The following is a 15975-nucleotide window of genomic DNA, read 5'->3' as shown; positions in this document are numbered from 1 at the left end:
ATACAAAATACCACAACAATGGGACATTTTCTCCTACATCCACGGTATTATAGTTGCAATACACCTTACAAATGTTCAGTTTCTTGAAAGAAAAAATCTATTTTTGATTAAGTAACGTAATATTTTCTCCACCGTAAATTTCAAATGCTATAGAGATGATTTCAATAAATTTATCTACGATTTTTTGGTCAAAATTTATGCAATGATATATTAAATAGTCAATTATCGGCATATGTAACTACATAAATTGTCTTTTTGATGCGTAAAAAATTATGTAGAAAGTAATCTTTGTTAGCGTTAACATAATTCTTTATGCAGAAAATTTTAAATTAAAGAATTTGAGACCTTCATGATTTTTCACAGTAAGAGAGATAAAGACATAACTTTCTCCATAGCAATGACCTTGAAAAAAATGACTGTTGAAGAAATAGAAGAAATGAAGAAATCTGATTTCTCTTCCTTGACCCAGTTTTTCTTAACGTAGTTTATCTAATGGAGGATAGAATACAACCTTTGGTTGTCTTGAGTGAGAAAGGATCAGATTCTATTTATACAGGCTATCAATCGGTGTCTTCCATCAAATTACATTATATCTTCATAAGAGTCGCATTTTTCCATAAGAACTCTAACTGCTCATAATGATTGCACCTCTTTATAATAGTTGCATCCCTTCATAAGAACGATAACTTCTCATAAGAATTGCACATTTTCATAAGAGTTGTATTTTTTCATAGTCAATACATTTTAGCACTTAAATAGTCATCAAACTTTTAATTAATAATAATATCACATGGGCCACAATTATTCTTACAATCTTTTCTTAGGAGTTAATTAATCATCTTTTTGGATTGGGAAAGGGACATTGCAAGCTATTTTGTAGTTCCTTGATGAAAAGGAAAATAGAGACAATATTTTGAAGTAGCTATTGTAAACTGTAATTTCTCCTATCATAGCTCCCAATTAGAAATCTCCCAGATTGATTTGAATTCTTCTAATTGGGCAATCACTAGAATTGATGTCATCCTAGTATTCTTTTGAAATAAGACTCCTTAATGAAGATTTATTCCTTTTCAGCGTCATACCGTAATCATATTCCTTCCTATTAGGTATTATTGATGAGCAATAATCAAGATAATGCAAATTGACTCCCGAATATATTGGGTTGCTCCCAACACATCTTCCCTAGCCCATCATGAAGGGCCTTAAACTTCCTTATCACTTCAATAAAGCCAGTAACTTTAGTTTTTCGTAGATAGAGACTTTGTCAATATATCAACGCCATTTTTGTCCATGTGGATCTGCTCGAGCATCAATTGCTTCTCTTCTAACATTTTTTATATCCAATTATACCTAATATCAATATGCTTTGTCCTCGAATGAAATGTGGAATTTTTATTGAGATGACTAGCAGTTTGGCTATTGCAGTGCACAACATACTCATCTTGCTTGTGCCCAAACTCTTGAAGAAATTCCTTTATCCACAACATCTTTTTACTAGCTTCGGTGGTGGCTATGTACTTAGCCTCCATTGTGGACAATGCAATGCACTTTTGCAATCTCGATTGTCAATATATAGGTCCACCCGCAAAAGTCATCAAATAACCAGGTGTAGATCGTCTAGAATATATATTGTCTAGAATATACATCTCTCGTCATGTCTGCATCGGTGAACCCCTCAAGTATCAATTTTCAATCACCAAAACACAAACACAAACTAGATGTACCTTTAAGATATTCGAGTATCCACGTGACAGCCTCCCAATGTTATTTGCCACAGTTTGACATTTATCGGCTAACAATTCCAACAACATACCCAATATCCAGTCGTGTGCACACCTTTGTACATATGAGATTTCTGACGACAAAGGCATAAGGAATATTTAGCATCTCTTCCTTCTCCGTTTCACTTGAGGACACTGTCTCATGTTAAGCTGAAAATGGCTAGCCAAAGGTGAGTTAAACACTTTTGCGTTGCTCATGTTGAATCTTTTCACAATTTTCTCTACATATCTCTCTTGGGAAACTCACAGCTTTCCATAAGCTCTATCACGCAATATCCTCATCCCAAGTATCTGCTTTGCCGGTCCAAGGTCTTTCATGGAAATTCTTCCCTCAACTCCTTCTTAAGCTTCATGATTTTTCTAACATCATGCCCCACAATTAACATATCATCAACATATAATAAAAGAATAAGAAAATCACCGTCATTGAACTTCTTGATGAACAAGCAATGATCTCCTGTCGTCTTCTTGTATTCATTCCTCTCCATGAATGAATCAAATTTCTTGTACCATTGCCTTGAAGCTAGTTTTAACCCATAGACTCTTCTTCGACCTACATACAAGATTTTCCTTTCCTTTGGTCACAAAACATTCAAGCTGCTCCATATATATCTCCTCATCAAGATCACCATGTAAGAATGCTGTTTTAATGTCGAATTGCTCGATCTTCAAGTTCAAAGTTGCTGCTAAATCAAGAACTATTCTAATGGATGACATCTTTACAACATGAGAGAAAATCTCCTCATAATCTACTCCCTTCTGCTGATTGAAACCCTTTACCACTAATCTTGCTTTGTAACATGATTTGGTGCTATTTTCTTTAGTCTTCAACCTAAACACCTATTGTTCTTGAGTGCTTTTCAACCCTTTATAAACTTCACCAAATCATAGATGTAATTATCATGCAAGGATTACATCTCTTCTTGTAAGTCTTGCAGTGCTTTCATCCATTCCTTCTTGTGGTTATCAATTTTCACTTCTTGGAAATTCTTTGGTTCTCCCCCGTTAGTGAGAAGCACATACTCGTTTGGTGAGTATTTTCTATTAGATTGCTTTTCTATCATTGATCTCCATGGCTGCTCTTGAGGAATATCATCAACATCAATTGTTTCCTCCCCAACCTCATCATCAACTTCGGCTTTTCCTTCTTCTTGAGCTTCCGCTCCATCATCGCCACCATCTTTATATCAGTCTCGGCGTCAACTTCTTCAGTAGCCTTATCATTGGTTACTGTCTTGATTTGTGCTTGCTTAGCCAAATCATTCTTGACCTCTTTTTGTGCGCCCCCACCAATAGAATTTTTTGATGAGTCTAAGGCCTCCAATTCAACTAAGTCTTCCTCCACACTTTGAGGTTCTTCGTACTTCCTGAGGTTTTTTATAGTTTGATCCTCAAATAACACCACATCTCGGCTTCGAAACACTTTTTGCTTTTGGGATCCCACAATCTATAGCTAAAATGCTCGTGAGTATATCTCAAGAATATGCACTCTTTGGCCTTTCCATATAGCTTGGTTTGTTCATCTCTTGGTATGTATGTGAATGTCCTGCAATTAAACTGTAACGTCCTCACCTCAGGGTAATTAATAAGACGTTCTAGGCGCGTCGCCGTCCCATTTATTTTATCTTCTTATTAAGAGCATGCGAAAGCATACAACCAACACCTAGGCAACGACAAGCAATCAGAAAAAATAACTTTGCAATACACTTCTTCTTATATTACATGAGTGTATTTTACAAGCCCTTTTTTACGGGCCTTTTTCCCTTTTCAACACACTACACGTATCCGCGTAGGCTGAGGAAAATTTCTATCTTCTCTGGCATGACAACAGCTCCCAAAATTGGTGTGAGACTTCCATGCCTACAAATCTGAAAAACAAAAGAGTGAGTTGAGGACTCGGTAAGTGAAACTCACTAAACTTCGGATAGGAGGACGCTTCGCCATCGAACAAAGCACATGTTGTAACCACATCGATTGATAGCAGATCAATAGCAAAGATACATCAAACACATGCGTTTTTTTTTTATGTGCATAAGATGATCTCAACTTGCCTTTCTATTCAAGCAAAAACATCTCAACCAAAAGCATGCATATGAGAGATTCATTATCTCAACCGTTGGTACAGCTCTTTCGAAAATTCTTCGGGCAACGTCCCCTAATCCAAAGGTGACGACTAATCATCCGAACTTAATCGAGCAACGTCCCCTAATAAATGGCAATAGCTATTCATCCGAACTGAATCAGGCAACGTCTCCAATCAAGGGTGACGGCTATTCTTTTCCCCTGTGTGACCATGCCAACAAGCATCATGCCAACTTGAGTACTTCACGCGAAATGAGCATCATGCCATATAGCTTTCAAAATCTTACATCATGCCATGTACGAAACCAAGTTCGTCCGAACCGACCGATCATGGCGCCGACCTACACCAAGCAAGGTTTGGATCGATACGCCCCAATACCGACCCTCCAAGCAAGGCTCGTTCCAATACGCCTCGACACCGATCCAAACCAAGCGAGACTCGTTCATGGCCCGGGGCGTGCATTCATACATGAGCAATCCTTACAAAATGCATATACATGCACGGCAAGTTATATCAAACGTACACAACAGCGGAATCCACCCAAGAACAAAAAGAACGTGACTCGCCCAACAACGTAACACATCACCCTAGCCAAGGTTTAGTAAGTCCACTTACAACCTTCCGAGGTCGTGGCCGAGTGTGGCCTAGGGGTGAGCCGAGCGATAAGGGCACGGTGTGGCATAGGTGCGGGTACGGCAAAGGCGCAGCCAAGAGAGAGAGAGGCGGCCAAGAGGGGAAGTGGCATGAACAAAGGGGTGATGGTGCAAATGAGAACTAAAGAGTGGAAATGCAAAAGGGGAGGCTCATCTATTTATAGGCCTCAATTTCATCATTGCTTATCCAAGTGGTCCAATTGTTTTCTTTGAAGTGGCAAATCTATTTGAGTGAGTTGGCTAGCCTAGTGAATGAGGGACAAGCCTAACAAGAAGAGGTGGCAAGCCTAAAGCGGAGATGTAGCATGCCTGTGCCATTAGGAAAATCATGAAGCCATGGTGTGCATTTCTCATTGGCAAACTTGGTCATGAATCATCAACTTCTTCCCCAAGGTAAATCTTGAGCCATCATGACCAAATCTTCCTTATGCCACCTAATATGATGATTCACCCCTTGTAATGATAGCCCATGTTCTAGAGTCTTCTCTTTTGTCCATACTTTCAAGAATATGGCAAGTGTGAGAATTAGATCAATGGAAGTATTAACTTGGTTAGGTATGAATCTCTCGTGTCCATCCACGATTGACCATGCCTACTCAACCGAGATTCGTAGCCGAGTTACCATCAGAAGTGGTGGGTCGTGGCCAAAATTGTTTTGAATGACTAAGTCGGTGGCCCATGTCAAGGGCACAATGGCCAGCACTGATTGAGCGCTGGCCTAGCAAACCGGGTGCATGGGTCGTGCAGACCGGGCGCACGGCTCGTGCAGACCGGGCGCATGGCCGTTGCACGACCTGGCGCGCAGCCCATGCAAACCGGGCTCATGTCTCGTGAGCAACTTGGTGCGCAGCCCATCTGCAGCGTCCACAGGCTATACAACACATGGCCGGCGTTTAGGCTGGCCTTTGGCCTTACGTGAGGGTTCAAGTTAGGCACGTGATCAGCTCGTGGCCCGGTACATGGTCTAGCACATGGCTTAGGCACATGACCCATTCGGTAAGGTTGTCGAACCATTCCGCGATCAATCCGCGATCGATCCACGACTGGTCCGTGACCTGTCCAAGTGTCCTATGGTTGGGCCATGGCCAATCTATGGCCAAGCACACTTGGTCCATGGACAACCCTCGGTGGTTATGTAGTTGTGTGGGACTGATTGTTCTGTGACCAATACACGGTTGCACAGATCAATCCATGGTCGTCCGCGATCGGTACATGACTGTGCGGAATCACCCGCGATCGGAATAAGATTGCGCGAAATTGATCCATGATCGTCCATCGATCCGTGGTGGTACAAGACCGTCCCATGGCCAACCCTTATAGTTGAGAAGTCGATCCATGGCCGAATAGCTCGAGTCACTTATATGATCATTGGATTGATTCGCTGTCAATCCCTTGATCATTCCAGGACCGATCTTTCGATCAGACCATGATTGATCCCTCGATTACCCTTCTGATCTGGTCGATCGGTCTATGACCTATCCTTGGATTGATCCATGGCCGATTTCTCCCATAATCGTCACGCCAGTTCTATAGCTATTTTTGTATAGCCAAAATCGTGGATGTCACATAAATACTCTCAAGTGACTGTAATATGAATTCTTACCATTCCATACACTTTGTGGTATCTCGCCTTTGAGTGGAATTGAATGTGATAGATTTATCAAGTTTACCACCGTCCTCATTGCCTCCCTCCAAAAAGAGCTTGACAACTTTGCATGGGAGCGGATACACCTTATCCTCTCACATATTGTTCGATTCATCTTCTTGGCAATACCATTATGTTGTAGTGTCTTAGGCACTGTTTTCTCAAGTCTTATGCCATGAACTCTACAGTAATCCTCAAATGGCCCTCGGTATTTTCCATCATTATCAGCCCTCACACACTTCAATTTTCTACCGGTCTCCCTTTCTAGTTTCACATGCAAATCTTTGAAGGTATGAAGAACTTGATCCTTCATCTTCAATGCAGTAGTCTACACCTTCTTTGAAAATCATCTATGAAGATAGCATAATAAAAAGCACCGCCAGCAATTCTCAAAGTCGCAGCACAAACATCAATATGTAACAAATCAAGTCGATTAGCCTTGTTCAATGGTGAAATAGATTTGAAAACAACTCTATTATTTTTTCCAACAATGCAGTCTTCACAAGGGTTTATAGAGGTACCTTTTATGTCTGGGAGTAACTTCTTCGATGTAAGAACCTTAATTTCATTCTCACCCATATGTCCAAGCCTTTTGTGCCAAAGTTCGGTAGATATCTCCGTCATTGCATTAACATCTCCACCGCATAACTTCACTTGTATGGTATAGATGATATGCTTTTCACTCATCTTGCTACCACCAAGTTGCCCTTGATTAACTTCCACTTCCCTTCACCGAAGTAACTCACATAACCATCATTTTCTAGCTTTCCTGCGGAGATCAAATTAAGGCAAATATCAGGGACATGCCTTACCTCTTTCAAGATCATCTTGCATCTATTGTTGATCTCGATCTCAACACTTCCTATGCCAACAATCTTTGACGAGCCATCATTACCCATCCTCACGAGACCGAAATCTCTAGCTGTATGTGAAGAGAAAAATTCTCTCTTGAGGACTACATGAAAGGAGGCTCCAAAATCAACTAGCCAAGTGGGGTTCTGGCATGTTAAGTAGATGCTCTCATCATTGCGGATAACTATCATGTCTTCATAAACTGTAGCGACATTTGCAGCTAGTGCTTCAACTTGCTTCTTGGCTGCCTACAATCGACGATCTCTAATGATATGCCTGGTTTTTCTACAGTGAAAGTAAACCCTCTTCTCAGCCCTTAGCCTTGAGGTTGAACGATCTTTTGGTCCATGGCTTTTGCTCCTCCCATGGTCTACTTTCTTCTCTTGTTCATTGATAACAAAAATTTTATCACCATGGTTGTCGTACCCCTCATCCTTGTGCCTTTACTCTTCACTCAGTAATCTATCCTTCACTAACTCCGCGGTCAAAGCTCCATTAGGTGTTGAATTGTGAATTGATATAACTAAGGTGTCCCAATTTTTTGGCATAGAACCTATCAAGAAGTGTGCATGCAATTTCGAAGTGATCATCCTTTCCATTGCATTGATTTGATTCAACATAACTCTCATAGTGCCTATGTGTTCAGAGACACTTGTTCTATCTTTGCATTCCATACGCAACACCTTCTTTTTCCAGCTTGCTATGTTTTGAGATATATTCCTCACGTATGTTCGCTCCAGATTTGTCCACAAATCATAAGTGTTGTCTTCTTGCGCGAAGCTTCCAAAGATGCTTTAATGGAATCATCTTATAATGGTGCCAACACATCTTTTATTTAAGATAGTCTACTCCTCCTCCTCCTCCTCTATTTCTTCTTTTAGTGATAATATTGGGGCTTTTGAGGAATCTTCTCATTCATCTCCAGCTTTTGTTGATTTAGGAGTTGGTGCCAGAGTCTTTACCATGCCCTTTGGAGGTATTCTTCTCTTGATTGACCTTTGCAAGCCTTTGATGTAGAGATGATCCTCTATCTTGCACCTTCATATTGCATAATTCGTAGTCATGAGCATGATCATGTTGACCTTGTCTTTTGACATCTTTTACAACCTTAGAATTTGATACCACTTTGTTGTAAATTAAGTCAGATCGCAACAGATCGCAGCGAAATTCTAATTGTCAGAATCGTGCAATATTCGGTCGTATATTCTCTTTGTAGAAAAAACGTAAATGGCACAGCAAAAGAAGAACGATACACCAGAAATTTTAACGTGGAAAACCCACTAAGGGAAAAACCAGGGGATGGTGATCTGCTCCACAATAATCAAAGGATTACAAAAAACACTCTAATTGTGTTTCTCTCACAATAAATCCTTACAATTGTCACAAAACACATCCTCACTTGATCAACTCTCAAGATCTCTCGTGTCTACACACATTGTTGAAAACTCCTGTTATCTCTCTTAAGTATTTTCTAGTGCACACAGAAACCTCCACCCAAACCCTTCTATTTATATCGGTAGATCTCCACCCAAGTTAGGAATCCTCCCTAATTGATTGATAATCACCTCCCAATTAGAAATCTCTCCGATTGATTGGAATTCCTCTAATCAAGTAATCACTATAATTGATTCCATCCTGATATTCTTTCTAAATAAGATTCCTTATTTATGATTCTTTCCTTTTTAGCGTCCTACCATAATAGGACTCCTTATTAGGTATTATTCATGAGAAACCATCAAAATAATTCAAATCAACTACCAAACATGTTAGGCTGCTCCCAACAGATTAAGACAGGATAAAGTTAGATATAAGAGAGATATAACCCGGATAAATTTCATATATATAAATATATATTTCATTTTTATATTTATTACGTATTTTAGGTATATTAGTATAGTTTACTGTTTAATAAAATTTTAATAGAGTGTGATGGAAGGGGAAAAAGAAATAAAAAAAGAGGGAAAATAATAAAAAAAAATAAGCAAATAAAAATGAAGTAGGCAAGGGTGTCGTGAGAGATTCTTACCATTTTCATTTGTGCAATTTTTAAGTTCATTTACATTGATATATCATTCATAATAAATAATGGACATGGTAAGATGTTTATATAACCAACTTTATTTTTGCAATTCATTAAACAATAGAAAGGATATAGTAAAAAATCCCTTGGATTTCATATCATATCCTATCCAGTCATATTCTGTCTAGAAATCCAGACGATCAAACACAGCCTAAGAGTTTAACGAAGCTTTGACTAGTGTTTTCTTCCTCATTTGATGTTGGATAGCTTCTAATTTCTAGTCTTAGAAAATACAATGAAAATTAAAAGTTGAAAACTTTTGTGATGACATTCAAATCGAGTGACCGATATAAAAAAACATAACATCAAATGACCCAATTCTTAGGTTCGAGAGAATTGAGTATTGTGACATCACGGGATTAACTCACTTAATGTATTGCCCATTTTGACCTGTATTATACTTGGGAATCACGGTTTTATTCTTTGGCATACAGGTAGGCACTTTCCTAATAGATCACCTATCTTGGTAGTTTCATCACCCCAGGATGCTTAACGTTGGAGTGTCACGCACCGAACCCCATCGAGCTCGCGACATCCCTCTCTCAGGTCGTATTAGTGCGACGTCCCAGGAAATGTCGCCGACCTCACGATTCCATTAGAGTTCGATCACGGCGGAAACCAATGAAATAAACCCGGACAATAAAATTGGAGAACACCAGGAAGAAATAAATCACCAAGCCACCAAACATAAAACTATACCTCGATATATAAATATACAACATCCAATTCTTTACAACCAAACACTTCCAACACCCATCAGATTCACATCAATTGATAGTACACACCCGAACGGATTTCCTGATTACACCACCAACTACTCACATCAAGCACTCCCTAATTTAATATCAAACTTATAATACACGCACACCAACTGGCTTCTACGGATCGCGTCCTCGACCTCAAAAGGGATCAGCAGCCAAGGTATATTCTACTCCTGAATGCTCGGTGTGCATTGGGATCCCAAAACGCTACGGCGGTAACGGCGGAAGGTTCAAGGCTAGGGCGGGTGCTCTGAAATGGTTTGGTTGAAACAATCATGAGACACTTCTCAATAAGTCACAACCTAAACCCTACCTAGGCTACCACGTATTCCAGACAAGTTCAGACACACAAACGAGCAACACGAACAAACACTATCCACGCAATCACACTTACCTGGACTTTTGGCATACTCAGCCTGCACGTTAGTTCATAATCACAACATTCAAAACTCGCACGCATTTCAAGCTTCGCGCACCCCAAACCACACACATTTCCATGCCAAAAACACACATCGATCATGCACTATCACATCAATTTCATTTACTTTCCTCGTCGTACCCCACCATCTCAATCACTTTCATGGCCCGCGTAAACACGCCTCAGGCCCACACGATCGCGCCCCGAGCATCACACGCCTCGGTCCGATCCCACTTTCTCTGACCGTGCCACACACCCCGTTCTCAATCACATTCTTCGGCCCGCGTATACACTCCTCAGGCCCACACGATCGCGCCCCGAGCATCACACGCCTCGGTCCGATCCCATTCACACGTTCTTTCCTCAGCCCGCGCCAAATGCGACAGGCCTACGTGATCGAAACTCGAGCTTATAATGCCTCGGTCCAATCCCGGTCTCACCCGAGCTGATCGTGCCTCGGACCGATTTCATTCTCACTTTCTTTCCTCAGCCCACGCCAAATGCGACAGGCCTACGTGATCGAAACCCGAGCTTATAATGCCTCGGTCCGATCCCACAATCATATCACAACTCGCGTCAACACGCCTCCGGGCCTTTTTGTGATCACCCGCACGTCGTACGCCATAAATTTCATGCGTGTGCATACTCAGGCATTAAATACGCGCACTTAGAGGCGCCCAAATCAAACAAATCAATTCAGCCACATCACAACGTACAACCAACACGCAATTTGCCCTTTTTCGACACCAAAACTACGATATCTCACTCCTAGCCCTTCACAGCACTTTCACGAAATTCCGAGCCGGATCTAATGGCACCAACCACACACCAAACAGCATATCACAGCACTTAAAACAGCAATTTCCAGCCATCGATCGGCCTTTAAAAATCCATCAAAATCTTCCGATTTCAATCCTAAGGCCCACCAATCGAATCAACCCCTAAACTACACCAAATCACGTCCAAACGGGTCCGATAATACCCGATATACTAGGCGGGGTTTAGATTGCAACTTACCGGACTCTAGACTAACTCGGCTAGAGCGGGAAAACGGGCGGCGATCGGCGGTCCGTGCGGCGGCGAGTGGCGGACAGCTCAGCGGTGGTGTGGATGGCGTGCGGCGGCGGCGACGGCTTCCTTGCCGCGGCTCACGGCCACGGGAGAGGGAGAGGGGGACGGCGGTGGCACGGCGTGAGGGTGGGGGTACGGCGCGGTGGCAAGGCGGCGATCCGGTCGGGCGGTGACCGGCGGCGGCGGCTCGGCGAGCGGAGGGGCGGTCGGCGCTGAGGGAGAGGAAGAAAGAGAGAGCCGAGAGTTTGAGAGAGAGAGAGAGAATGAGGAGAAAGAGAGACTTTGGTCTTTTAAAAGTCCAAATTTGACCACTGTTTGGCTAATTACCATCTTGCCCCTCTCTAATCTTTTTAATCAACGGCCGAGATTCGATCTTATCTTGGAATTGACGGCCCCGATCGAATTTTTTCCAAAAATATCCAAGGGCAATTTGGGAATTTAATAAAATTCCAAGGGCAAAATTGTCCAACTCAAAAGTTAGGGCAAAATGACCAAAACGCCCTTCCCTCTTAAAACTTGCCCTTAACAAATTCTTAGGGGTAAAATGGTCACTTTCCTCATTTCTCGCCAAAATCGAATTTTTCTGAAGGATTCGAGAAAATCCGAAGCTGTACGTTCCAACCACAACGTCTTCCTAACGTCCCGTCGTGACTTCCTAATTTTCCGATGTCCAATTTGGGCTCAAATAAATAATTAAATTTTATTAAACGTAACTCGAGCGCTTCTCAAACTAACGGGCGGCTTTTTGGGGAAATTCGCATATTCGACCCGTGACTGATACTAAATCAAGTCACGTGCAAGTCTATTCGGATCATGACGACCTCGGTTGCCAATATAATCGCGAGGATCGATCGCTAGATCCGAGTGGCACGATCATTCAGTATAGGTTCAGGATCATACGTCAATTCATTTCGTGGTCCAGCGGAATCACCCGCGATCCACTACTATGACAGTGGCGAACTGACCCCTGGCTATCCTTGGATCGGTCTACAGTGGCTCAAAATGTCACATCAGCAATTTTATGATCGAAAATCAATTCACGATCGAATTTTCTTTTAGTCGCACGAATCTAAATCCCTAATTAGCCTTTCCCTAATGGTTAGTACCCCATGAATGATCAGTTCCGGGCGGAAACTAACTACGAGTACGTTCATAAAACCAAGCATTTCATAAATCCCAAATGGACAATTTTCAGGATGTCACAACTCTTCCCCCCTTACAAAAATTTCGTCCTTGAAATTTATAAATCCCACCACTACTCAAACAAATGGGGGTATTGACGTTGCATTTGCTCTTCACTTTCCCACGTTGCGTCTTCTGTCCCATGGTGTTCCCAAATAACCTTGATCATCGGGATCGTCTTGTTCCTTAGAACCCGTTCTTTCCGATCTTCAATCCTTACTGGTCTCTCGACATAGGACACCTTGTCATCGACTTCTGTCTCCTCATAATTTAACACATGAGTTAGGTCCGATTCATATTTCCTCAACATCGATACGTGGAACACATTATGCACTTGCGATAAATTCGGTGCAAGTGCAAGGCGATACGCTAAATCTCCAATCCGTTCTAAAACCTCAAAAGGTCCCATGTACCTCGGACTCAACTTGCCTTTTTTACCGAATCTAGATAGTCCTCTCATGGGAGATACCTTAAGAAATACGTGATCCCCTACTTGAAACTCTAAAGGCCTTCGCCTTCTGTCTGCATAATTCTTTTGACGGCTTTGAGCTGTTTTTAGCCTTTCACGAATCACTTTAACAGCCTCAATTGACTGTTGAACTAACTCTGGCCCGGTGATACTCCTTTCTCCTACTTCATCCCAGCACACGGGCGTTCTACAAGCCCTGCCATATAGCGGTTAAAAGGGCGCCAATCCAATATTGTGCTGAAAACTATTGATATAAGCAAATTCTACTAAGGGCAATTGCTCTTCCCACTTACCCTGAAAATCCAACACACATGCCCAAAGCATATCCTCTAAAGTCTGAATCGTCCTCTCAGACTGGCCATCCGTCTGTGGATGGTAAGCTGTACTGAACTGCAGCTTTGATCCTAACGCCGTCTGCAGACTTTTTCAAAAACTGGCGGTAAACCTAGGATCACGATCTGAGGTAATAGTCACTGGTATCCCATGCAATCAAACTATCTGTTGCACATACAATTCAGCATATCGATCTAATGCGAAGTCTTTTCGCACAGCCAAAAAGTGTACCGACTTGGTCAATCTGTCGACAATCACCCAAATAGTATCATGGCCTCTTTGGCTCCTTGGCAATCCCGTCAAAAAATCCATAGTAATGTGCTCCCATTTCCACTCTGGGATTTCCAAAGGTCACAACAACTCTCCGGGTTTACAATGTTGTGCTTTCACTTACTGGCACGTCAAACATTTGACCACATGTCTGGCTATGTCTACCTTCATACCATTCCACTAGTAGTACTGCCCCAAATTCTGATACATTTTAGTACTACCTAGGTGGATACTATAATTACTACGATGCGCTTCCGATAAAATTTCTTCCTTAAGCTCCGCATCGTCAGGCACACATAATCGTCCTCGGAACTTCAATATCCCATCTGCGGAAATCTGGAAGTCCGGCTTTCTCTTGGCCTCCTCCATCTCTAAAATCCTTTGGAATTCTTGATCCGAAGACTGTAACATCTTAATCTTAGCCTGAATTTCCGGTTCAATCCTAAGCGTAGCCAGTAAGCTCGAGACTTGACTTACTTCGAATCTAAACTCCGAGTCTCGCACTTTTTCTAATAATGTCCATTCCTTGACCATCAAATGGGCGATGCTCGACTTCCGACTCAAAGCATCGGCTACCCGGTTGGCCTTCCCGGGATGATATAGAATATCACAATCGTAATCTTTCAACAACTTCATCCACCGACGCTGCCTCATAATAAGTTCCTTTTGAGAAAATAGATATTTGAGGCTCTGATGGTCAGTATAAATCTGAAATTTCTCCCCGCATAAATAGAGTCGCCAAATCTTCGGGGCGAATACTATTGCGGCTAATTCCAAGTCATGCGTCGGATAGTTTAACTCATGCGGTCTCAACTGCCTTGACGCGTAGGCCACTACTTGCCCATTTTGCATGAGTATACACCCCAATCCTTTCAATGACGCATCACTATAAATTTCATATCCTCCGGGTCCTGATAAAATAGTCAACACCGGTGCCATTGTCAATCTATATTTCAATTCCTGAAAACTCCTTTCACATTTGTTGGTCCATTCAAATTTCGTTTCCTTTTTCAACAAATGTGTCAACGGTGTTGCTATCGCCGAAAATCCTTCCACGAAACGACGATAATATCTAGCCAAACCTAGAAAGCTCCGAACTTCTGTTACCATCGTTGGTCTAGGCCATTTCATTGCTGCCTCAATTTTCGATGGATCTACAGAGATTCCTTCCCCAGAAATCACATGTCCGAGAAATGCTACTCGACTGAGCCAGAATTCGCACTTGTTAAACTTAGCATACAGCGCGTTCTCTCTTAAAGTCTGCAACACTCTACTCAAGTGAAACTCATGCTCTTCTAGGCTCTTCGAGTACACCAATATGTCTTCTATAAAAACGATCACGAACTGATCTAAGAATTTCTTAAACACCCGATTCATTAGATCCATAAAGGCAGCAGGGGCGTTCGTCAATCCGAACGGCATTACCATAAATTCATAATGTCCATATCTCGTCCTAAATGCCGTCTTCAGTATATCCTCCTTCCTAATCCTCAATTGATGATATCCCGTCCTCAAATCAATTTTAGAGAACACCGAAGCCCCTTGTAACTGATCAAACAAATCATCAATCCTCGGCAAGGGATATTTATTTTTTATCGTCACCCGATTTAGCTGCCTGTAATCTATACATAACCTCAACGATCCATCTTTCTTCCTTACAAACAAAACTGGCGCTCCCCACGGAGACGCACTCAGGCGAATAAATCCCTTGTCTAACAACTCTTGCATTTGCACCTTTAATTTATTTAGCTCCGATAACGACATTCTATAAGGTGCTTTCGAGATTGGCTCAGTTCCAGGTGCCAACTCGATTACAAATTCTACTTCCCTTTCTAGTGGCAATCCCGGCAATTCCTGAGGAAACACATCGGGGTATTCGCACACCACGGCTATATCTTCTAACCTCGGCTCTTCAGCCGTTGAATCAACTACAGCCGCTAGAAATCCTTCACATCCTTCATCCAACAACTTCGTCATTTCTAGCGACGAAATCCAAGGAATCGAGGTTCCTCCCCGACTTCCTACAAATTCAAATCTAGGGTGTCCAACGGGATTAAATTGGATCACCTATCTACTACAATCCATTACCGCCCTCTGCTTAACTAGTCAGTCCATACCTACTATCACATCGAAGTCGTATATCGCCAGAACAGCTAAATCAATTCTTTCTTCCCTATCACCTATCACAATCTTACAGTTCGGGCACCCCAACGAAACTAAAACCTTATCATTCAATGGGGTGGTAACACATAGCATAAATCAAGTAATTGCGGCTCCATACCAGTCAATTTAACAAACTGATCAGACACAAACGAATGCGATGCCCCCGGATCGAATAAAGCATAAGCAGCATGATCACAGAGAGAGACCATACCTG

At 42.0% G+C, this 15975-nt stretch overlaps 1 protein-coding gene across 1 annotated transcript; it reads right to left on the bottom strand.

The window, feature by feature from the left end:
• Positions 1-2841: 2841 nt before the first annotated feature.
• Positions 2842-6475, bottom strand: LOC130135850 (uncharacterized). The gene is made up of 2 exons (XM_056305651.1): positions 6249-6475; positions 2842-3148 (listed from the first exon to the last, which is right to left on the bottom strand). Exons 1-2 carry the CDS (start codon positions 6473-6475, stop codon positions 2842-2844), a joined length of 534 nt encoding a protein of 177 aa, XP_056161626.1.
• Between the last annotated feature and the right edge of the window lie 9500 nt (positions 6476-15975).

Source organism: Syzygium oleosum, unplaced genomic scaffold (genome assembly GCF_021117445.2).
Source record: "Syzygium oleosum isolate NSW1041296 unplaced genomic scaffold, Sole_v2.1 Sole_v2.38, whole genome shotgun sequence".
Taxonomy (NCBI): domain Eukaryota; kingdom Viridiplantae; phylum Streptophyta; class Magnoliopsida; order Myrtales; family Myrtaceae; genus Syzygium; species Syzygium oleosum.
This window is presented reverse-complemented; position numbering and strand designations above follow the sequence as displayed.